At 36.7% G+C, this 22,967-nt stretch overlaps 2 protein-coding genes across 3 annotated transcripts; one reads left to right on the forward strand and one right to left on the reverse strand.

Moving 5' to 3' along the window:
• Positions 1 to 2,316: 2,316 nt before the first annotated feature.
• On the forward strand, positions 2,317 to 8,152 carry LOC116053433 (SLAM family member 5-like). Of its 2 annotated transcripts, XM_031304550.2 has the most exons (8): positions 2,317 to 2,459; positions 4,264 to 4,569; positions 5,167 to 5,390; positions 5,542 to 5,602; positions 6,598 to 6,705; positions 6,839 to 6,897; positions 7,079 to 7,144; positions 7,864 to 8,152. In XM_031304550.2, exons 1-8 carry the CDS (start codon positions 2,390 to 2,392, stop codon positions 7,939 to 7,941), a joined length of 972 nt encoding a protein of 323 aa, XP_031160410.1. In that variant the 5' UTR covers positions 2,317 to 2,389; the 3' UTR covers positions 7,942 to 8,152. The 2 variants fall into 2 exon arrangements, with proteins under 2 accessions (XP_031160410.1, XP_031160411.1); XM_031304551.2 differs by lacking the exon at positions 5,542 to 5,602 and having other exon boundaries at positions 5,167 to 5,427.
• A 1,577-nt stretch (positions 8,153 to 9,729) lies between these two features.
• Positions 9,730 to 22,327, reverse strand: si:cabz01074946.1. Its single transcript, XM_031304552.1, has 7 exons — positions 22,222 to 22,327; positions 11,960 to 12,169; positions 11,756 to 11,866; positions 10,969 to 11,244; positions 10,716 to 10,853; positions 10,071 to 10,103; positions 9,730 to 9,978 (listed from the first exon to the last, which is right to left on the reverse strand). Exons 1-7 carry the CDS (start codon positions 22,256 to 22,258, stop codon positions 9,956 to 9,958), a joined length of 828 nt encoding a protein of 275 aa, XP_031160412.1. The 5' UTR covers positions 22,259 to 22,327; the 3' UTR covers positions 9,730 to 9,955.
• Between the last annotated feature and the right edge of the window lie 640 nt (positions 22,328 to 22,967).

Genomic DNA, 22,967 nt, shown 5'->3' on the forward strand with positions numbered 1-22,967 from the left:
TTCACAGCCGGCTACTGAGACACTGCAGTAGCGACAGGGGTCATGGTTGTTGCTGAAGAGTTCCCCTCATGACATCATAATTTCCCTTGCCCACTGACGTGATCCCAACAAGTCCATAGATTTGAGCATTTGAACTTATATCTTTAATTTTTGCTATGTCTCCTCTTGAATGATAAGATAATGTGCGGCATGGACATACGTCCTCTTTACAGGAGAATCGTCATTTGTCGATGATAAGGCCAGCGAAACGGCCTTCATCTTGATGCTGGGTAGTTTATTTCCTTCTATGGTTATATGTGCTTGAGGTGGCACACAAAAGCTAAAGTTCTGCAATTGCGGTCCTTATCATGCAAGCACAGACAGACTCACTGCAGAGTAAAACAGCAGAGAAAAATGCTGGTTTTTAATCACATATTGTGTGGAGGAAAATAGCACTTAATAGAATGCAGGTGAAGCAAAAATGAATAGACAGTGTTTTGAAATACAGCTTCTCAGGAGGCTAAAATGTGGAGGGGTACAACTCCCATCCTCCACCAACAGGGTTTGGATTCCCCGTAGTGGTACTGTAAAGTATACTTTGAATTACAATGCCCTTCTTGCAGGACTTTGAGCCCTATTGGTTTTCATTGCTGACATCTTATTGGCTACATTTACAGCATTATCCCCACTCACACTCAGAGAGAGGTAGGTAACTCTACATGCCTGGCAGATATCTGAAGCTTAAAGCTATAGTGCGTAGTTTTTGCTCCCCATGAGGAATTCTAAGTAATGACAACAAAACTGTCAGCGCGTCCACATGGTACAAGCCCTCCGTGAACAAGCACGTGCCCCCACCCTTCCCCTCCCCTCCACACAGTGGCTAGTAGCCAAAGATGACACAGAGGATTAAAAACTCTTCAGAAAAGGTAATTATCTTCACTTGAGTTTCTGCGCGGGAAAGTCACCGGACAACACAATCTTCTGAACACAGCCATAATGAGAAATACAGAGAGAGTTGTGTGGAGCTGATAGTCTTAATTAGCTTTGTAGCAACTCATTTGGCAATGGCTTGAATGTAACAGATGTGTATTAATATCAAAAAGTTACGCACTAAAGCTTTAACCAGGACCAAGACTGAGCCTATATGTTCTTTCAAGGGAAGTGGTGCCCACACACAGACCTGTCCATTTAATCTCTTTATTTTCTTCTTATCCAATAGCCAGTCCCTTTGACTTCTCTATACATAGGTACTCATTGTCATTGTCGACAGCACTGATATTCTCAGCAAAATGGCGGCAGTAGCCTGCTCTTAACGATTCCTCCTGTTCAGAATAGAAGGCATATTTGCCCCTTCCTTACGAGAGAAGCAGTGCAGGTATCTATCCTGACACTAATCATGTCCAAACTTCTCCCAACTACTGAAACCCCTTTCCTTGCTGGAATCCCTGCATCTTCCATCAGACTTCTGAAGCCAGAATGCTGCAGCCTACAGTTCAACCTCCACACGTTTTTGCACACTATTCCACGTCTCTGTTCTTCACAGTAGCTCCATGTTGCAGCTTAAATTCAGTTCAAGACTCTGGAGTATAAAGGGAACTGTTCCTTCCTGTCTACACTCCAGTGTGCCCATTGCAGTTTTTCTGCCTTTGGACTATAATGGCCACACCTTCTCTCAGTAGACCCTGTGGTTTTTCTCTGTTCTGGCCCCACAGTGGTGAATACACTCCCCACTGAAGTCAGAAAAATCACTGCCTATCTTCTGCTGCAGGCTGAAAACCCACATTTTTAAACTGCCACCCAACAATCCTCTAAGTATTTCTACTGGAGCACTGAACATGCTCTAAGATGTTTTTGGCAATATTTACCCTTGGCCAGTGTGAAACAGTAATCCCTTTAGCATCTTCTTATCATGATAAAAGGATGTGGCTAAGTTCTTCCTGCTCAGGGTTTTATTAGATCTGTAACTTGAATCTTCACACATCTAGCTCAGATACAGGTGCTTGCAGTAGTCAGTAGATACATTATTTGTTAGCTTGAGTTAATTCAGGGTAGGACTATATTGAATACCAGAGTTTACAGCAAAATGAGCCAATCTTGAACATGTCCCCTGTTTGGTCACCTAATGGAAACAACTAGTGTGATTGTAATAGCTGACTGTGATTTAACAAAGAATGTGCCAAATATTCTCTCATTCAACTCATTTTTAACACTTTGCAGTTGTGTCCTTTGTGATGTGCCTACTTTTAATCTCACAGTATATCAGGCCAAACTGCTTTTTCTGCTTCTTTATTGTTGACAGAGACCTCCCCCATCATCCACCCTGTCTATTTTTTTTTCTCCGTTCTGACTTCTGTTACGGCAGTTTGATAGACCAGAAGAGGAAACAGACGCTGTTCCTCTCCCCACAGAGATGGCTGGTGGTTGCCTGAGCTGCTTCTTTACATACATTTCTGTGCTACTTCTTGGGGTCTGCCTCCATGGTACGTACACCTCTGATAGTAAAGTTTATTTTAAAGTACTATTTTTTTGCCGGATGCACTCTGTCATGTGCTTTGAATAGAGCATTTAAGTCAAGAATGCAGGATTTACTGGATATGTGCATGACATATCGGTAAATGACGTGTATTCCTTGGAAGATGCCTGCAGTCTTTGTGTCTTGTTTGTTTGCAAATGCAAGACGTCTAAATGCACCAGTGAGAAAGCAGCTGTGGCTTCAAAGCTATAGCAGAAATATACTGAGAACTGGGGCATCTAAATTGAAGACATTATTTCAATGCACCAACTCTTTAATGCTTAAAAGCATTAATTGTTCTCTCCTGATAAAAAATGAAAAAGTCATTATACTCATGCTGCTCAACATTTATTGGAAATTTGAGCTCCCGATGTTTTTTTGTTGGAATTTCATAAGTGGGCAAATATTTGATAATATATCATAAGATACAATACATGTTGTATCTTGTGGTTTTAGGCTATTTGCGGATATGCTTTGCATTTTTTGGTACACTATGTGTCAGCAAATTTCCTGCTGCATCTCCTTGGCTAACTTTAAAATGTTACGCAATTCAGGAGGCATTTTTTCCATTCCTGTCACTTCCTCTTTGTTTTTTGAAAAGAGGATTGGTTATATTGTTACACCTAATAAAATAATATATTCTGGTCTTACATACACACATTGCTTACAGGAACAATGAGATGTGGACTTTCTCAGAGTATTTGCAGAAGTAGGGGAGTCTATGTTAAGTGTTCAAAACTTGTCTGTGCTGACAGATACAAGCCATCAGTGTTTCAATATTGTGTTAATATTTAGTCACTAGCAAGCGGTAGCAAGTAGTTGTTGTTGAATTGGAAAAGCTTGTGAGCTTGTTTCTCACAAAACATGACAGCAGAAACATGTGACCTGTCCATTTCCTGAGTATCCTTCAGCAGCAGCACTGACCGAAAGTGATGAGCAGCACAGAATAAAAGCAGCTTTAGTGGTGCCTTTGTCACTGAGGTCAGAGTCTGTGGGTGTGCTGCTTCTTTCTCGAAAATAACGTATGGTAACCTGGCCAGCTTTAAAGACTATTGTAGGGCTGAAATAATAATAATAATAAATAAACTGGCAATCGTTTTAGCTGCTAATGGATACATTATTTTCTGATTCTGCAGGTTCAATTGGCTTACCAGACACAACATAACTACCACTGAGCCAAGTTTTTATTTTCAGTTGGCAATCTGAAAATAAAATCTTAGTAAGTCTTTTTTCTAAATGACAAAATAGGTTGAATGTCAGTGCAGCTCCAACAACCCATACATATGACAATTCAAACATGACTCATATGAACGTTTTTCAATCCTGCCTCCCTAATATAACAGTTAAGGCAGGTAACTACAATGTCTGTTAAGGTTAGGGGAAGGTGACTGCCATTAAAGAAAACCAGTGGTGACTGTTGACAGGAAACAGAACACAAAGAAAGACATTTCATTTTGTTAGCTGGTGGCATGCCACGTCATGATGTCATTCATGCTATGTCAATATTTTATGCCATTTTGTGTCTTTATCATATATGTTGGAATTAAATGTAGTATGTTTTATGTAATTTTCTGCTCTGCTTTTCTATGCTACTTTATGTGAGGTAGATATGCATGTACTATTACACTTTGCATACTAGGCCTAGATGCTATGGTTGCAGTAAGTAATTTTGTCCTTTTTTGTTCTCGCTCTATGAATATATAAATCACTCTCCCCTAATGTTATGGAACTAATTTGACAGTCACACTCTGTTGTTTGCTCATGTGTTTCAGATGTGAAGGCTTCCAGTTGTCAACTTGTCATCCATAAAAAAGTTGGAGACACCGTAGAGTTTTCATCATGCTCACCAACTGAAGGGGTCACATTGGCAAAATGGAAATATAAAGGGTCAATAATAGCAGACAAATATAATGTCTCTGTAGAACATCAGTTCAAGGGAAGATTAGACCTAAACCCCACAAACTTTAGTTTAACAGTGAGAAGACTGACTCTCAAAGACTCTGGTGATTTCAGTTTTCTCTCAGAGGGTAAGGGTGGCAGCCAAAGGGGAACAGACACTTTCACTCTGAAAGTTCATGGTAAGACATCACCAAGTAACCTAATAATTGTTGAATTATTTGTTCTTATAGAACAGATTCCATAATAATGGTAGCAGAGAGAACTCATGAAGAGGTTTTCTTTATTTGCTTGTTTTCTGTTCTCCCTTGACCATCATTGTTTAATAATGTTAAATATAATATAATAATATATTGGCATATTTATTTAAATAGAAAATCATATAGACTGTCCACACACTATCATTTCTTTGTGGCTATATTTGTTATGCTTTTATACTTATGGTGTGGAGTCACTGATTCCGTCCATATTCTGGGACTTCCCTTGCTTCTTTCCTGATATTTAAAAGATAATCTGCTTTTTGGGCTACAGATTTGTGTTTTGGAAGCAAACACAGACAACTCACCAGATTGTGGATCTTAGTTTCGAAATAGAAGTTAACAAAAGAGTTTGTTCAGTGAAAATATTCTGATGTGAATGGTCTGTTCTGTGGGTCTAGTTCTGAGTTCTGCTAAAGATGCATTTGTTGGTGTTTTGATGGAGATTAGCTGAAATCTTTCTCTCTCTCTCTCTCTCTCTCTCTCTCTCTCTCTCTCTCTCTCCCCAAACTGTTCCATTAGAGCCCATAACTGTCATAATTGTTTCAAATTCTACGTGGCACACCTTAAACGAATCCTGTACAGTTTTGCTGGAGTGCCAGGAAACCTCTGATATTACTAACAGTGACATCACCTACACATGGGCCGTGAGGAATCAAACCATAGGAGGCCCCAGACTGGAATACATCATCACACCTCAGGACGAAGACACCAAATTCACCTGCACAATTTCCAATCATGTCAGCAATATGTCGGCCACCGAAACAGTGAAGTGTAGCCCAGGTAAGAATCAGGTACGTGCAGGGCAACACATTCTCACTCCCATCTCATAAAATTCGGACGCTTGGTAAGGTGCCTTTGGCGTAGTTATTGACGCAGAAAGTCTGTGATGTAAGTAAGATGTCGGCAACCAAAACAGAGACGTGCAGAAACATTACGTCTGGCACACCAGAAACAGGTATGTGCAGAGGAGTGAGTGTAGTTTATTAGTGGGTCAATAATGTGTTTGTGATGCAGAAGAAAAAGAAGCACAGGAAGTAAGACAATATTTGATATATAAATGGTTTCACTTAACTAATTGTAATTATATTAAAGATATCCTCAAATGGATGACTCATATTATAGTGTGACCAGTCAGAGTGATACTTTCTACAATTATGAGATCAGTGAGAAAGACGATACAATAATCTAAAATATCTGATTGCACTTGTGTAGTATGACTGAAGTTACTTTTGCCGTTAGGTTGGGTGAAGTTTATAAAAAGGTTAATGTTAATTCCAGATTTTTCCATTCAAATTATGATTAGTCAAAACTGACTATCTCCAATGTATTTCTGATTAGTAAAGATAAAAGACAAACTAAAGATATTTTAATTGTCTTTGGATATGTAAAACTAAAATAATGCATCATAGAGTTATGATACTAGAGCCTGCACACTGAGGAAGTCTTTAGCCAAAAAACTGTACTTGGTATTGCACTGTAAAAAAAAAAAAAATCTACATCAAATTTCAGAATCAGAATCAGAAAGGGCTTTATTGCCAAGTACGTTTTTGCACATACAAGGAATTTGTCATGGTGTTGTTGGTGCATGTCACACATTCAAATATAAGAAGGATAAAAAGAATATAAACAATATAAGTATAAACATATACACACAGTATGTATTAATAACGATAAAAGAAATGTAAATAAATAATAAAATAAGTTAAACAGTAGTAAAAAGGAACGCTACAGCAGAGTATTAGATTACTGAAACTCTAAATTTTGAGTGTGACCCAGTTTGATTTTAGTTTATTTGAACAAAGTGCTTTCTTGTATTTGGGTTATGATTTGTTTTTGCACTCATTGTTAATGTAGTCCTATATATTTATTTATTTAATTTGATCTTGCACAATAATGACCACTATTATTGTTACTCAATCATAATATCACTGATATTACTATAACTTGCAGGCCCACACTTGATCGTTCTCCTGAGTGTGACAGGAGTCGGCTGTGTGTTGATTGTCGTGATAGTTGGAGTAACTGTGTGTGTTTGTCACCGCAAACAAAGACAAGAAGGTAAGAAATGGCATCTTTAATAGCAGTGTGTATTTTTAACGTTAAAATGTTCAGAGTTTTTAATTCAGCTTATGATTTCTATATCATTGTTTGTCTTTTGTTTTTTTTCTTCTATCTACCAATCTACCACCAGTTGTTGACTCAAATGACCTCACCGTGTATGCTGATATCTCTGATGTAGCGATTGAGGATGTAAGTATGCTCATGTATTGACTGTGCACACATTGCTTTGCACACATCATCTGCAGCAGTTTTAAAGAGGAATTATGAATTGTTAGAGGAATGCTTTTTTTAGAGGATGCAATGCATGTTTTACCTACTTTGCTGTCACTTGTTTCCTCTCCCTGTGATGTGTACACATTTAAACTTCCAGGGGACCATGAAGCCATGCACACTGTATGAAACCATTGATCACAGAATCGACACAGTCACACCGGGGGTAAGAGCAAAACTATTTATCTTTGACGTTCTTGCAGATGAGAATTGATATACGAAAGCATGTGTGCCTCTCCCTCCCTTATATTGTTTAAATGACACGTGTTTATGATTGTATGCTTGCTTTTATTTAAGAGTAAAAATACCACAAACGTTTGACTTTGAAATGAAATATCCACCTCAGGAAAAACTAACTCGCCAACACTTTATAATAATGGTACATGAATTATCATGAATTCACGCATTACTTCATGCATGAAAAAGCATGAATTCATTCATGAACTATCAGTAATGTGCATTAATAATATCTCATGCATGACTTAATGCAGGAACAATATATTAATTAATGCATCAATCAAGGTATTTTGATCTTCCTGATTTCTGATTTTATTGATGACTTTCATGTCTTCTTCATAGGCGAATCTGGAGTTAAAGTGACGGCCCAAAAAAACTGAATTGTAGTGTTGTAATCATGATTTACTAAACTTTACCTTTTCATTACTTCATCATGTCTGTGGCCAGTTAAATAAAGTGCTGATCTGGTCCATCTTTGACATTGATAAATAAGATATGATTACATTATGCATTATGAGTAGTTACACATTACTTAAGTACATGATTTGTATGTACCTTCATGTTTTTCATATTTCAACAGGTCTTGCATCTACTTGTGACACTGATGTTTCTTGTTTGTTTTGTAACCTCCTTTTGTCACACATCTAGCCCCAGACGGTGTATGACAAGATCCAGGTTAGTCGGATGAGGAAAGCGTCGGTGTCGCCCTACCAAGAAATTTCCTAGCATGATGTATTGCTAGAATTACCTTACCTTAACTAAGTCTATATTGATGATGTTACACTTCCGGGATTGTTAAGGTGCCTCCTGAAATTCCGCCGGATGTCCCTCTTTTTAGGCTGGGTGTGTCTCACCTTCCATTTCCTTTGTGTTGGCATTCTAAACTCCGGTGGATTTATGAGGACTATGGTTAACTGCTCCTCAGATCTCTGCAGGGTAAATCCAGACAGCTAGCTAGACTATCTGTCCAATCTGAGTTTTCTGTTGCAAGATAAACAAATTTTTAATATACATGTTCCACCAAAACAAGTTCCTTCTCAAGGCTATTTTGCAGAGGCACTGCTTTTGTGTAGCGCTTAGCACTGCCGCAGATGATTGTGATTGGTTTAAAGAAATGCCAATAAACCAGAGCATGTTTTTCTCCCATCCCGAAATGCTGTGTGGACTGGCCAGACCCTCCTCCGCAGTGCTGCGGAGGAGGGTCTGGCAATGCGAGACTACCTTTGAGTAAAAAACGTAAGTAGGCCGATATACTTTGCTCAAAGCTACAGTTGGGAAAGGCTACTATGATGAAGGATAAGCATAAAACCGAGCATAAAACCGACAAAAAGGCAATGTCATAAAAAGCAATACTTCAATTTTATTAACATTGTTGTAAATTCTGTAAATACAGAGATTATATTTGTATTTGTACTATACTACACACATTTTTTGTCTTCCTTAGACCTGCCTAGTGTTTCAGCCTGTGCAAATGTGATCATATTAAATTACATTTACTGTCACTCTGTATTTTTGTAATTATTTTTTGCAAAGCATGTGTATGGCTAAGGGTTTTATTGACAGTCATTTGAAACGGTTACAAATTTGACAACTATGCTATACATAAATATAGAATGATTTGATCAAAATTGTAAATGTAGATGTAATATGTTTTGTCTTAGGTGAAAGGTTTAAGTTTAAGCACAATATATCTAGTGCATACATTAAATCTACATATAATGTGGCCTTTTGAGCATTGAAATGATCAAAAGCTTTAAAAACAAAGCTTGCCAACCAATGATATACATGTATATAGACACATTAAAATGAACTATTAATACATATAAGTACCTCACAATTTCCAAAGTTGAAAAGTGTTTTAAAAGAAATAAAAAAAATTCACATGACAGAATAATAAAAAAGAAAAAAAAATAATCTAACAAGACATGAGAACCAGAGAAAATGAAAAAAAAAAAAAAACAAGATGTGAGGGTTTTGCAATACAGATGCATAAAATACTGTATACTCCATGTTATTTACACCTGTACAATAAAATGTTACTATTGTGAAGCTTTTGGTTTGTGTTTGTGTTGGTTCTCTTGATTTTTGAAAATGTTTTAGGGGTTTGAATTAGATTGTACATGTATTCAATAAGTCAGCACATGTACCTGGGGGTACACATGGACAAAAAACTAGACTGGTCAGCCAACACAGATGTGCTGTATCTGAAAGGGCAGAGTCGGCTTTACTTCCTGAGGAGGCTGCGCCCATTCAATGTCTGCAGTAAGCTCCTCCTGTTTTAACAGAGTTATTTTGAGGGGACAGCACATTTACACTGTTATACAAGCTGTACACTTAATACTTTACATTGTAGCAAAGTGTAATTTCTTCAGTGTTGTCCCATTAAAAGATATAATGAAATATTTACTAAAATGTGGGGGGTGTACTCACTTTTGTGAGATACTGTATCTATCTATCTATCTATCTATCTATCTATCTATCTATCTATCTATCTATCTATCTATCTATCTAGTATATTGTGTCCAGATTGATAATACATTCAAATGTTTCATTTGAGTTTTCCTGCTTTTACTTTCTAAATAAAAAAACATTATGCAATCCTAAAGCTCCACATATGCTGTCAGACATTGTTTATGTTTTTTTGTGGTGAAGTCATTCTGGCTTTGTAGGAAACATTATGTTACCACTTATTACTACAAAACACGGGACAGTCAAAGCAGAAAGTCAAGCTATTATGATATTATTTTGATGGAAACAGTTTTCCTGAAAATAAAAGAGAATACAAATAAATTAATGTAACTGTGATAATTTCAATTGGAACATGGCTACATGAATTCCATACAGTAGTACTGTACCTTGAAGGTGTCCCCATGCAGCTTTGATTTGTTCTGTAATTTAAAAACAATGTGAACATATGAATTGCTTTAAAATTACAGCTGGACTGTTTTTATGGTCATGTGTATGTGTGTATGTTCTCAACACAGTGTAAAGTCAACATTAGGAGCTATATCGGTGTCATTTCGGGAAACGGTAACCTTTAGGACAAATGTGGTATTGTATCTTTGTATTCTATTTTTCAATACAATAGACCTTGGGGTTCCTAAGCCTTTTTGGGGGGCCTATGCAGAATTGCCAAGATGTGCTATAGCTACCCCAGATCACTATTTTGTTGTAGTGGCCCCAATATTTGTGATTCTTTATAATCCCCACATTTTTTTTTTATAGCACACCACTTGTAAAGGGCCCCCACTCCAACGATGTATTATAGCACCAACCAAAATGTGTTATTTCCTCTTAACTGCCATGGTCTTATTGATTGGTAGCTGAATTTCAAAAAGGTGAGTCTTATCTACATTCTACAGTACTATGAGGCTGTTGGAGCGTTCTGCAGCATGGCAAATTCATTCAGTTGTTTTAATGCCATTGTTTCTTGGTGGTAACATATTTGAAGTAATTTTATCATTAAGAATCTTCCTACGAAGATGATGTTTTCCTCTTACCTTTAAAAAAGAATATAATTACTACAAGTAAAGCTCCCACGAGGAATCCCGCAAAAAAAACAAGAAAATTTCTTTCTCTGGGTGGAGGCAGAGACGGAGATGGAGACGGAGACAGAGACGGAGACAGAGGCTTGTCATCTGTAACAACATGGGAGAAAAAACAACATAATAAAATGAGTTTCTTAGAACCACACTGGCATGAATTTCATCATATCGTATCATGTTTTCTCTTTTAAGTTAATTGGGACCTTACCACCACACTTTGGAGTGACGACACTTGACTCATCCTCCATATTCCTGCTGGAGGTGCAGGTGAATGAGACACGGTTCTGTGTGGTGTTCAGAAATCCTAAAAGATCTGCAGAGTTGCCATCAGGACTTGTCATGTTGAACAGCGTAACACTGGGGAATGTATGCTGCCAGGACAAGTTAACTCCTGTATCCTTTGAGGAACAACGCAGCCACAACCAAGAGCCTCCTTTTACAGATGCACAGGTGACAGTCTCTATGATCGGTTTGACGAGGCGTTCTGCAGAGGGTTTAAATTGATATTGTTGATTAGATGTTAAGATATATACAACAGAATTTTAAAACCTGACTGCTTATCACCATATGACCTGAGACACTTAGCAAAACGTGTTAGTAACACCCTGAACTCTGAGTGAAGTGTATATGCAAACATCTGTGTAAGAAAAGCATTAAAGATAAGGGGATGGAAATCATTCATTTAACTGTATTGAATGTTGCACTTCACTTTTGACTATGCCAACTTTTTAGAAAGGTGTAAGACCCAATATTTGTACATGGATTCAATATATAATGTTGAACATGGATGATTCGGATGTATGGGATGATGACTTTTTGACCAATGACCTATTGGTGTGCATAATGGATATGGTTGTGGTTTCAATTTTCCAAACAGTTTGACCTGATGAAGATCCATGTAGGATGTAATAATGTCATTAAACTTTTGTGGCTTGGAGTAATTGTGCAGGTGTTTTGTGTATTGCCAATAAGCTTTTAACGCTCGTCACACTTACGTATCACTATGAGCTTAGTTTTGGTTCCCTTGTTCTGTCTCTGAGTATTGATGAGGTCTACAGTGTATTCCATGGCATCCTCTTTGTTCAAATTATGGATCATCAAGTCACCTAATAATAAAAAAAAAAATTGAAGAGATATTCCCACAAGAGAAATAAAATAATGACTCCTTTACATTAAAAGGTGATAGATTTGTCTTTTACCTGAGGATGTGTTGAGACTGAGTCGACCTTTATACCGATCAACCCGTTCAATGTTTTTGTTCCCATTGCGGTAGGTGGCAATCCAGGTGTTGTTTGGGAATATTGACCACTCTATTGAGGAAAGAGTCCATGATGGGTCGGCACCTGAGGACAAGGTGACAGTATCCCCAAGGTAACCAGAGACCTCTCTGAGGGATTCAATTACGGCCACTGTAAAAAAAAAGGAAAAAAAAAAAGACTTAGCATCAACATAAATGACAAAATTTTAAAGAAAATGACGAAAAAAGTGACAACATGTCGACAAAAGTTGAAATACTGTCTTATGACTTATTTCGGACTTTTTTGACATACTATACTGTGACTTTTTAGACTTTTTTTCGGCATACTATACTATGACATTTTTATGACTTTTTAACATTTCCGACATACTATACTATTACTTATTTCGACATACTATACAGTCACATTTTTGTGACTTTTTTCGACATACCATACTATTAAATTTTTATGACTTTTCAACATACTATACTATAACTTTTTTTCGACATACTATACAATGACTTTTTTCAACATACTATACTATCACGTTTTTGTGACGTTTTTTTTTTTTTCTTTTTTTTTTTTAAAGACTATTTTCTTGGGGAATTTTAGGCCTTTAATTCCATAGGACAGATGAAGACATGAAAGGGGAGAGAGAAGGGGAATGACATGCAGCAAAGGACCACAGGTCGGAGCCGAACCCGCAGCCGCTGCGTCGAGGAGCACATGTGCGCCCGCTCCACCAACCGAGCTAACCCGGCCACTGTGACGTTTTTCGACCTACTATACTATGACTTTTTTCGACATACTATACTATTACTTTGACTTTTCAACATACTATACTATGACTTTTTTTCCGACATACTATACCACGACTTTTTTTGACATACTATACTATCACGTTTTTGTGACTTTTTTCGACATACTATACTATGACGTTTTTTTTGTGACTTTTTTTGACATACTATACAATGACTTTTTTTCGACATAGACTGACTTTTTTTGACATACTATAACTTTTTTTTCGACATACTATACTATGACTTCTTTATGACATATTATACTGTGATGTTTATGTTTATATTATGACATGTTTAGCACATCACCATCGCCATCCGTGGAGCACGTTTTACAACCAGCAGTGCAGAAAGAAGGCCAACAGGATTGTCAAAGAAACTACTACTTCACTGTAATTGTTGTGCGTATAACAAATAAAGAACTTTGATTTTGAAGATTGATCTTTCAGAAATTGTGAATGTGTTATTGCCCCGTTGCCTCCACACTTAAATGCAATGCCTGTGTGCGTGCTTGGTATAAGCTCATCAAAGCAGTTGCTTACTATACTATGACTTTTTTTCGACATACTATAATATGACTTTCTGTGACTTTTTTCGACATACTACACTACATGACTTTTTTTATTACTTTTCCATATACTATACTATGACTTTTTTTCCGACATACATCATGTTTTTGTGACTTTTTCGACATACTATACTATGAAGTTTTCGACATACTATCCTATGACTTTTTTCAACATACATCACGTTTTTGTGACTTTTTGGACATACTATACTATGACTTTTTCGACATACTATACTATGAAGTTTTCGACATACTATACTATGAAGTTTTCGACATACTATACTATGACTTTTTCGACATACTATACTATGAATTTTTCGACATACTATACTATGACTTTTTTTTGACATACCTATGACGTTTTTATGACTTTATCGACATATGACGTTTTTATGACTTTTTTGACATGCTTTCCTGTGACTTTTTTATGACTTTTTTCAACATACTATTCTATGACTTTTTTTCAACATACTATACTACGATTCTTTTAATATACTATGCTATGACTTTTTTCAACACACTATATACTATACTATAACTTTTGTTGACTTTTTTTGGACATATAATACTATGACTTTTTATGACTTGTTTCGACATGCTATACTATAACTTATTGTTGACTTTTTTTCGACATATGATACGACAATACGATATGATATAACTTTATTGTCAGCCAGGGCTGAAATTCTTTTTGCATCCCTGGGTAGCTCGTATAAAAAAAGAGGACATAGACATACATACAGACATACATAAGATTAATAACACCAAAAGACATACATGAAACATTACCACAAATTACATAAACTCCCAAGTGAGGAAACAAAGAATACATGTATAACAACAGAAAATGACATGACCATACACACAGACAAGGTCTTGGAGACTTGTAACCCTGAATAAATATTGTACTGGATTTAATGAAGCTGATTTAACAATAGGATAGATTGATGTATGAAAAGGTTTTTAAGTCTGATGCGATTGAAAGAATGAACTCAAAGCATCTCTTTGAAGGCAGAAGCTGATATACTATTCTATGACTTTTGTTGACATACTATACTATTACATTTTTATGACTTTTCTATACCATTACTCATTCCATACCGTTACTTTTTTCAACATGCTATACTATAACTTTTTGTTGACTTTTTTGACATACTATACTATGACATTTTATTGAATTTTTTCGACATACTATACTATGACCTTTTCATGACTTTTTTGACATACTATACCATGACTTTTTCAACACGCTATACTATGACTTTTTACAGTCTGACGGTCTGACCATAGACTGTATATAGAATGGACCAACAGATCCCGTTGCTTTGGACGGAGACCAGTGAAGGCTATATACTGTCTATGAGTGAAGGCCATTAGAAGCACTTTTCCGGTGAGCGCCGAGCATTACTGCCCAGCCTCCAACTGAGAGAGACGACGTAAATGTGACGTGAGCAACCTGTCTGAAAGTTGTAAGTCTTCTGGTAGCTGTGCCAAGAGAAATCTCAATCATTCCCAATCTTGCAATGACTTTCAGGTTTTATTTTGAGGGTCTTTTAAAGTTTGTTACATGCTGTCTCAGCTATCGGTTAGCCGAATTAGCTGTTAGCTAAACTACTTTATTCAGTGATGCGCGGTGGTTTATGGGATGAGTAGTTCCTTTACTCTGAGATGACGATATGTACACAGTCTTGTACCTTTGACTTTTTTGGTATTTTCTGATCGTTTTTTTACTCGAAATGGTACGTTGTATGCTTATGAGTCACGTACCATCTGGTTAGCCTAAGGCATGGTCTAAAACTCTTTATACACGGATTTTTCCAGACGTCAATGGGAGAAATGAATGGGAAATTTACTTCCGGAACCCAAGGTCTCTCAGAGGAGGGGTGCCCACAGCGGGTTCCGGAAGTAAAAATACACTGCAATTTCTCCATTGACAAACTGGAGTATAAGCCATAAAATGGTAACCGTCGATGGTAGACTTAAAACCAGCATGCCGACGTGACTAAGCGATTGTATATGCTCATATAGACGCCAAAAATCATGGGCCACCAACCTTGTTTTGAGATAAATGTCTAATTCGAGATGTCTTGGATAAGTACTTCATTACCCACAATCCTGAACAAACCCACAATCCCACAGTGATGCCTCTGATTGGTGGAACTCATGCTGGTGAGGAGGGGGGGCGTCAGTACCTGATCTGTGCTGCCTGCACGATCCGTCACGAGGATTTACGACACTGCACGAATCACGATCTGTTCCACGCTTCGTTTAGCTAACAGCTAATTCGGCTAACCGCTAGCTGACAGCTTGATTCAGTCTAAAATAACGTTAACTCAAACTAAACACTGGGAAAAGCAGGCTACAGCTGATGTAACAGCCGTTATATATTTTAACGGTTATTTCCAGGTTTTATTTTGAGGGTCTTTTAAAGTTATTACATGCTGTCTCAGCTAGCGGTTAGCCGAATTAGCTGTTAGCTAAGCCTAAGGCATGGTCTAAAACTCTTTATATACGGATTTTTCCAGACGTCAATGGGAGAAATGAATGGGAAATTGACTTCCGGAACCCAAGGTCTCTTAGAGGAGGGGCGGGACTGTTGAGCTCTATTGCGGAGAGAGGCTTACCCCCTTGCTAGCAACAGACGGGGGTGTCCTGAACAAACCCACCATTTTTAAATAGCTTAGCCAACGATGGTTTTTTTGCTGCCTCCAGCTTCTTTTGAAACAAAATGTGTCTTCTGGCTGCGGCAACAGCCGCATGCCGAGAAAAAACAAAAAAACAACACACCTTCGATGTTCTGTGTGTGTGTCACGGCAGTTTACTGCGGCGTCACTATGACGACCAGCCACGCTCGCCTCATGCATGAGGCGGTACTAAATCTGCAATGGAAAGAGGCGGACGGGGCACCACTGCCGAGTCGAGCCGAGCCGAGTAGAGCTGGTACTAGCAGTGGGTAAGCGATTACTTTTTTCAACATACTATACATAGACTGTATATATTAATGGACAGAGCATGAGTGACGTCACCCATTGGTTTGTGGAGATCAGTTATCCGTCGTCGAGTTTGCGTTTATGGGCGCAGCCATCCTGGTTGCGGATGTGACGTTTTTAGACGAGAGGGCGGAGTGAGGGAGGAGCCATAGACTATTGGGCGGTGTCTGACTGTTTTTTTTTTTTGGAGTTGGCAACGCTGCTTACACTCGTTACCTTACACACGTTCACTGGCAATCTGGATGCAACTGCTGCTGAAAGCTAGCATACATAATTCGAGGTAAGATATAGCTTCGCTAGGTTTTAAATATATCTTTGTCCAATAGTTATATTACATATAAGATGAGTCAATGTATCTGAAGTTACCATGTAAATTGTCTGTAACGTTAGCTAGCCACTGGTAAAACATGCTAACGTTAATTTTCTGCAAATCGAAGTTTACGTTGCCCTAATTTAAACGTAGTGTCAGCGAAATGCAAAACGGGGATTGTTAATGCTTATCATTATCTAACACTAAGTATTAGCAGATGTATAACCAAGTTTCTTAGAACGTTTGGTTAACTGTAATAACCATAATGCACTGATAATGTCTTGCTACTGTTTGCTCCATCAGTCTATGGTTGGCGCATTTAGCCTTTACATGCTTTTAAGAGCTAACGTTAGCAGAAATAAGCTCATTTAACTAAATTAAAGTTACACTAAAGAACAATAGACTGTTGTTGATTCATTTGTATTCTCCCCCGATAATTAATGAAGGACAGTTACATGCTAGTGTGCATATATATTTAACTATGAGGGGCTCAAATGGAAATTGATGACTCTTTCTTTCAGAAATAGGAGTGTGGAGAGACACGATGGCATGTGCACCCACCCAATACCTCAGAAGTAAGTCCATCTTCTCTGGCATCACCCAGAGATGCAGGTGGAGGGCTGTTAACAATCCGGGGAAGATCGACAAGGCTCGCAAGGTTTTTTTTTTTCCACTGTGCATTACAGACAACCAAAAGACTGTCACACTATGCTCACTTTAATTGTAAAGGCAGCTTTTATTTCTTTACCCAGGCATTTGGACTTGACTGAACAGAGTGCTGCACAAGTGCTTTAAGCTGTATATGTTAAGCTATATTTTTATATTGTGGTTTGTAATGTCAACCATTTCTACTGTAATTAACAATGTGACACTAGTGATTCAACTACCCTTTTTTTCATATGCAGACATGTCTTACCTTGATCCACAGCAGTGTTTTATGTGTGGAATGTACACCGGATTGTAAAAGGTGAACTACATTATTTAATTCATCAATTTAACCCCTAACCCTAACATAATCTTAAAAATATTGCCAGTGTTATTTGTGGTTTATGTAGTTTTTGAAGTTAATGCCCATTTCAATGTGAAATAAAGGTCTTTCTAAAGCTACATTTGTTTTTCTGAAGCAACTATAGGAACATACACAATATTGTAGTCATACAAGAAGACATTGGTAATTTGATAAAATTTGTAATTGATTAAAAGTCTATTTTGGCTTTAATCAACAAAAATATGATTTCTGAAATGTTACCATACTTGAATGTTGACAAAGAAGGATCAGGGAAATGTAGTTTGTGTTTTTCTTGTGTCTTTATGTACTTGTCAATTTTAATCACCATGAAAACACTTCACCAAAATCCTTTTAGATTAATTTATAGACATATTTATTTTGACATACATAGTCAAGTGTTTAGTAGGTAATTGAAAATGCACTAGGTGCTGTTTAATCTGTGTAAGGTTATTGCAAATTCATTATAACAAAAGTATTATCACAAATTGTTGGTTGATTGTGGTAGATGAGAGGCAGCTGGAACCCAGACTCCCACACTCTGGACTCCAGTCCTGCAATACGAGACAGACAGAGAGAGGGAGGGAGGAGAGACAGAGAAGCTACCTAGGAGCAGCAGGCCTAACAGTAACACAAGAGGACACATCTATTACAGGACTCACATTTTGAACCTCTAAATACCAATGACTGCTAAAATGCTAAAAGTTGGTCTGTCCTTTCAGCAGAAGAAGCTGAACCGAAAATTATTTTCTGGCATCGTTATAATCAGAACACATTTGAGAACTTTGGATGTGGTCAATGCAATCTGTTTTCCACAACAAGATGAATGGCACCAAATACGCTGCTCTATACACCAGGTCTTCTCTCTGGCTCTGGTCATTTAGTTTTCAGTGTGGACACCTTTGTAAAAGACAAACATGTAGTTAAGGCATGGTAGATCACAATGAATTATATTAATATATGAGCTTGTACATGAAGGCATGCTTCAGTTGAGGACATGCAGTATTAAGTAAACATACTCCTACATGTCAAATTTATCTTAGACAATGTGTATTGTACGCAACACTTTTTTAGTGATATGTACATTTTAGTAATAAACAGAATTTGTAAATATAGATTGTAACATGTATGTGACTCATCTTAAAACAATATGTGCTTAATGTGCTGACAGAAGGTCTTCAAATAGATTAGCAGACACAACTACAGTAAGTGGAAGAAAGACATCAGTGTAACAGCATCAACAACAGTGGTTAATAACTCCTGCAGCATGCTTGTTAGGTACATTTAACAGTCTGAAATAATGTATTTAGAATTTTGAGAAAAGAATATTGAAACTGGTGCTTTATACATTTGGCTGCAGAACTGAAGATTTTTGAAGATAGAACACTTATGTAACTTTACAATAATATATATATTTTTTCATGTGTGACATTTTATTGCAAAAACGGATATTCTGGCCTACTGCCCCGTCCGTCGACGCGCTCCAGCGCGGCTTTGTCCGAGGTGAGGGTGACGGTGATATGAAGGTAAATATGGTGCAAAATGGGAGAGCTTGTAGAATACGATGTGAGAACTTGCAGAACAAAAAATCTGAACTTGTATGTTAAAATTTGCACTTGTAAAAATAAAATTTGCACTTGTAAAAAATATTCACACACATGTGATCTGAATTTGAAGTCATACAAAGAAAAAAAACGAGAGCTTGTAAAACAAATCTGAACTTGTAAGTTGAAATTTGCACTTGTAGAAAATGTTCACACACACCTGTATTCTGAATGTGAAGTTACAGAAAAAATATTATAAAATGTTTAGACAATTAAAAGGTATTTATTTAGAAGCGGGCTGGCTGCTAGTTAGCTAACGCTAGCATGCTATTCCACCAAGTTTCCATGCTACATAAATAAGCCAGTCAGAGTTGTCCCTCATCTGGCGATAGAAACCCTGCTTTTCCCGTTCTGTTAGCTCAGAGCTCCACAGCCTAAGTCCACAGGTACAAATTAGTTTTGCACCAAATGTATCGTCAAGAGTGTTGTGAAAGTCGAGGTGCGCAGATTCGCCACTTTGTGATGCGAGAGAGCACATATGTGAAGTTGCAGTGACAGATTCCAGAGGTTGTAATCACTGAGTTGTGGTTGTGATGGAAAATGAACCAGAGTAAAAAAAAAAGTATACAGTAAATGTTGCATTATAAGTTTGCAGCTGTCATTGTGTTCATGTAAATATCAATCTACACATTTGTGAATATTTTTTCTGTAACTTCACATTCAGAATACAGGTGTGTGAACATTTTCTACAAGTGCAAATTTCAACTTACAAGTTCAGATTTTTTTTACAAGCTCATGTTTTTTTTCTTTGTATGACTTCAAATTCAGATCCGTTTATACGGTCTGGTCTGCATAACGTTATTAGTTAGCCCGCTAGCTTGGTTAGCAAGGTGCAATCTAGCTAGCTAACTGATATTCATTGGGATGCTAACGTTGGCTAACGAAAAACGGTATTAAAACAAAATGTAACGTTACTTACCGGAAAAACTGAACTGCCGACTCCGGAACCGAACGTTGAACAAGACATTATTAGGCGACCAACTGTCACAGTCACGAAGACGAAAGCTGGTCAACCCCCAAAGTGAAGTTTACGTGCCATGGATAAGCTTTGCTAAACCTCTGTCATGATTGACAGGCCGCGAACTGTCAATCACATCATAGCCACGCCCTAAAACATCCCCGCTTTATCGCCGATTTTAAAATCAACGAGACCATAATTCAAAAAATGAACATCATTCTGTGTTGCAGAAGACTTAAAACTAGCGATTGAGAATATAAACTCTTAATTGAAATGTTTACTGAGGTAATAAATCAAGTGAGAAGTGGGTCATTTCGCCATAGACTTCTATAGAAACGAACCTCCTTTTTGCAACCGCACGTTTCGCCCCCTGCTGGAATTCAGATAGAATGCAGGTTTAAGGCACTTCCGCATTTGCCGCATTTTGCTGAACCGGATGCGCTGTCCACTAATATATACAGTCTATGATACTATACTATGCCCTTTTTGACTTTTTTCAACCTATTATACTATGACTTTTTTCTACATACTATACTATGACTTTTTCGACATGCTATACTATGACTTTTTCAACGTACTATACTATGATTCTTTTTATATACTATGCTATGACTTTTTTCGACATACTATACTACAGCTTTTTTCGACAAACTATATTGTGACTTTTTTATGACTTTTTCTGAGATGCTATAATATGAGTTTTTGTTCACTTTTTTCAACATATATATATATATATATATACTGTGACATTTTGTTGACTTTTTCAACAGCTTATACTGTGACGTTCTTTCGACTTTTTTTGATATGCTATAATATAACTTTTTGTTGACTTTTTTCGACATACTATACTTTAAGTTTTTATTGACTTTTTTCACCATACTATACTATGAACTTTTCATACCTTTTATTGGACATACTATACTATGGCTTTTTTGACATGCTATACTATGACTTTTTTCGACATAGTGTACTATAGTGTGAAGTTTTGTTGACTTTTTTTGACATATATATATATATATATATATATACTATGATTTTTTTTATGATTTTCTTTCGATATACTATATTATGACTTTTTATGACTTTTCTTAACATACTATAATGTGACTTTTTATGCCTTTTTTTGGACATACTATACTATGACTTCTTTTGGACATACCTACTTTTCATTTTTTTGATATGCTATACTATGCCATTTCATTCAATATACTATACTATAACTTTTTATGACTCGTTTTATCATACTATACTGTGACTTTTTTCAACATACTGTACTGACTTTTTATGACTTTTTTTCGACATACTTTACTGTGACTTTTTTTTACGACATACTATACTATGACGTTTTTTCTATATATAATATACTATGACTTTTTGACATACTATAAGACTTGTTGATGACTTTTATTTGTCATAGAACACTATGACTTGATGACTCTTTTATGACAACCTAATATATTACTTTACTTTATTCAACATACTATAGTATGCATTTTTTTTAACACACTATATGACTTTTTTTTGACACACTATACTTTAATTATTTTTTGTGACATACTATGACTTTGTATGGCAGATCATAGTATAAAGCATTAAAATGACCACGGATGATTAAAATTGAATGCATGCATTTCATGTGCCATGTTCAGAAGTCACAATTTCTTTTCTGAGGGCTAACCACGCTTTGCATAATAGTTCCTGCTTTGTTTAGTTTGGACATTAATGTTCAAAATAACCCTTCCTTTTGACATTAACATTTAAGCAAATCTGAGAAAGACCTTTTAACTGATGGAGCAGTTAAAAGTTGAGTTAGTATTGAGATACTATATACATCTACCGGAGTCCCCCAGTCATATTAATTCTGCCTCAGCAAGTCAGGAAGTGACTTATTCTGTTCTGAATTTTCATTTAAAATAGTTCATACTATATAAAGTTTGAAAAAAGCATATTAACTGCTACTCAATGTTATTTTCAGCAAATGAAAACCTACCTTGGAGGATTACGGTTAGGAGGATTCGAAGTTTCATCGTTCCAACACAGAGGCAAAGCGGACTGACTTTTGACTTCCCTTTATTCCTCGTCACAACCACGTGCTGCTTGAACAGCCAATATCTCATATGATGAAGAAAAACCCAAATTTGCACAAGAAATACTAAAACAAGCATGGGTTATTTTAAGATTATTGATCATACATCGTCTTCCAGCAATAACTAAATATTTATAGTTGGGTTATAAATTCTATACTCACATTTTAATAAATTTATATATATTTTTTACTTTCTTGATTATTGTCCTCACAAACAGTTGGTTTGACACTGAAAAAAAATCCCAAATGTACTTTTTGGGTAAATTAGCAATAGATAGCTGTAAATAATGAATTTGAATAATTTTTCAATTCTGTAGTGTCTATGCTTTGCATCATTCCATAGTATATTTTCTTAAGTTAAGTGAATTCCAATTTCTGTAGGTACAAGGTGTTGGATAATGCATTTTTGTAAAGTAATGGAAATTTTTACACATTGTCGCAGCTTAACACCCACTCACCCACACACTTCCTGAAAAAGATGTAAAAAAACAACTTGCGACTCAAGACACAGATAACTTTGGATGAGATCATTTATTAAAAACCTTTTACATCAACTCAGTCCTAAAAAACACAGTGCAACAGTAAACAACAATCGGTTACACTTTACTTGAAGGTATCTACATAAGAGTGACATGACACTGTCATGAACG

Source organism: Sander lucioperca, chromosome 17 (genome assembly GCF_008315115.2).
Source record: "Sander lucioperca isolate FBNREF2018 chromosome 17, SLUC_FBN_1.2, whole genome shotgun sequence".
Taxonomy (NCBI): Eukaryota; Metazoa; Chordata; class Actinopteri; order Perciformes; family Percidae; genus Sander; species Sander lucioperca.

Bases quoted from the DNA above. Each gene is read 5' to 3' on its own strand.
- LOC116053433 (XM_031304550.2), top strand. From the start codon at position 2,390: ATGGCTGGTGGTTGCCTGAGCTGCTTCTTTACATACATTTCTGTGCTA. The intron at 2,460-4,263 runs GTACGTACACCT...CATGTGTTTCAG, and splicing joins TCTTGGGGTCTGCCTCCATG to ATGTGAAGGCTTCCAGTTGT. The intron at 7,145-7,863 runs GTAAGAGCAAAA...TCACACATCTAG, and splicing joins TCGACACAGTCACACCGGGG to CCCCAGACGGTGTATGACAA.
- si:cabz01074946.1 (XM_031304552.1), bottom strand. From the start codon at position 22,258: ATGAAACTTCGAATCCTCCTAACCGTAATCCTCCAAG. The intron at 12,170-22,221 runs GTAGGTTTTCAT...TTTTTTTTACAG, and splicing joins CCTAACCGTAATCCTCCAAG to TGGCCGTAATTGAATCCCTC. The intron at 11,867-11,959 runs GTAAAAGACAAA...TTTTATTATTAG, and splicing joins CAGTCTCAACACATCCTCAG to GTGACTTGATGATCCATAAT.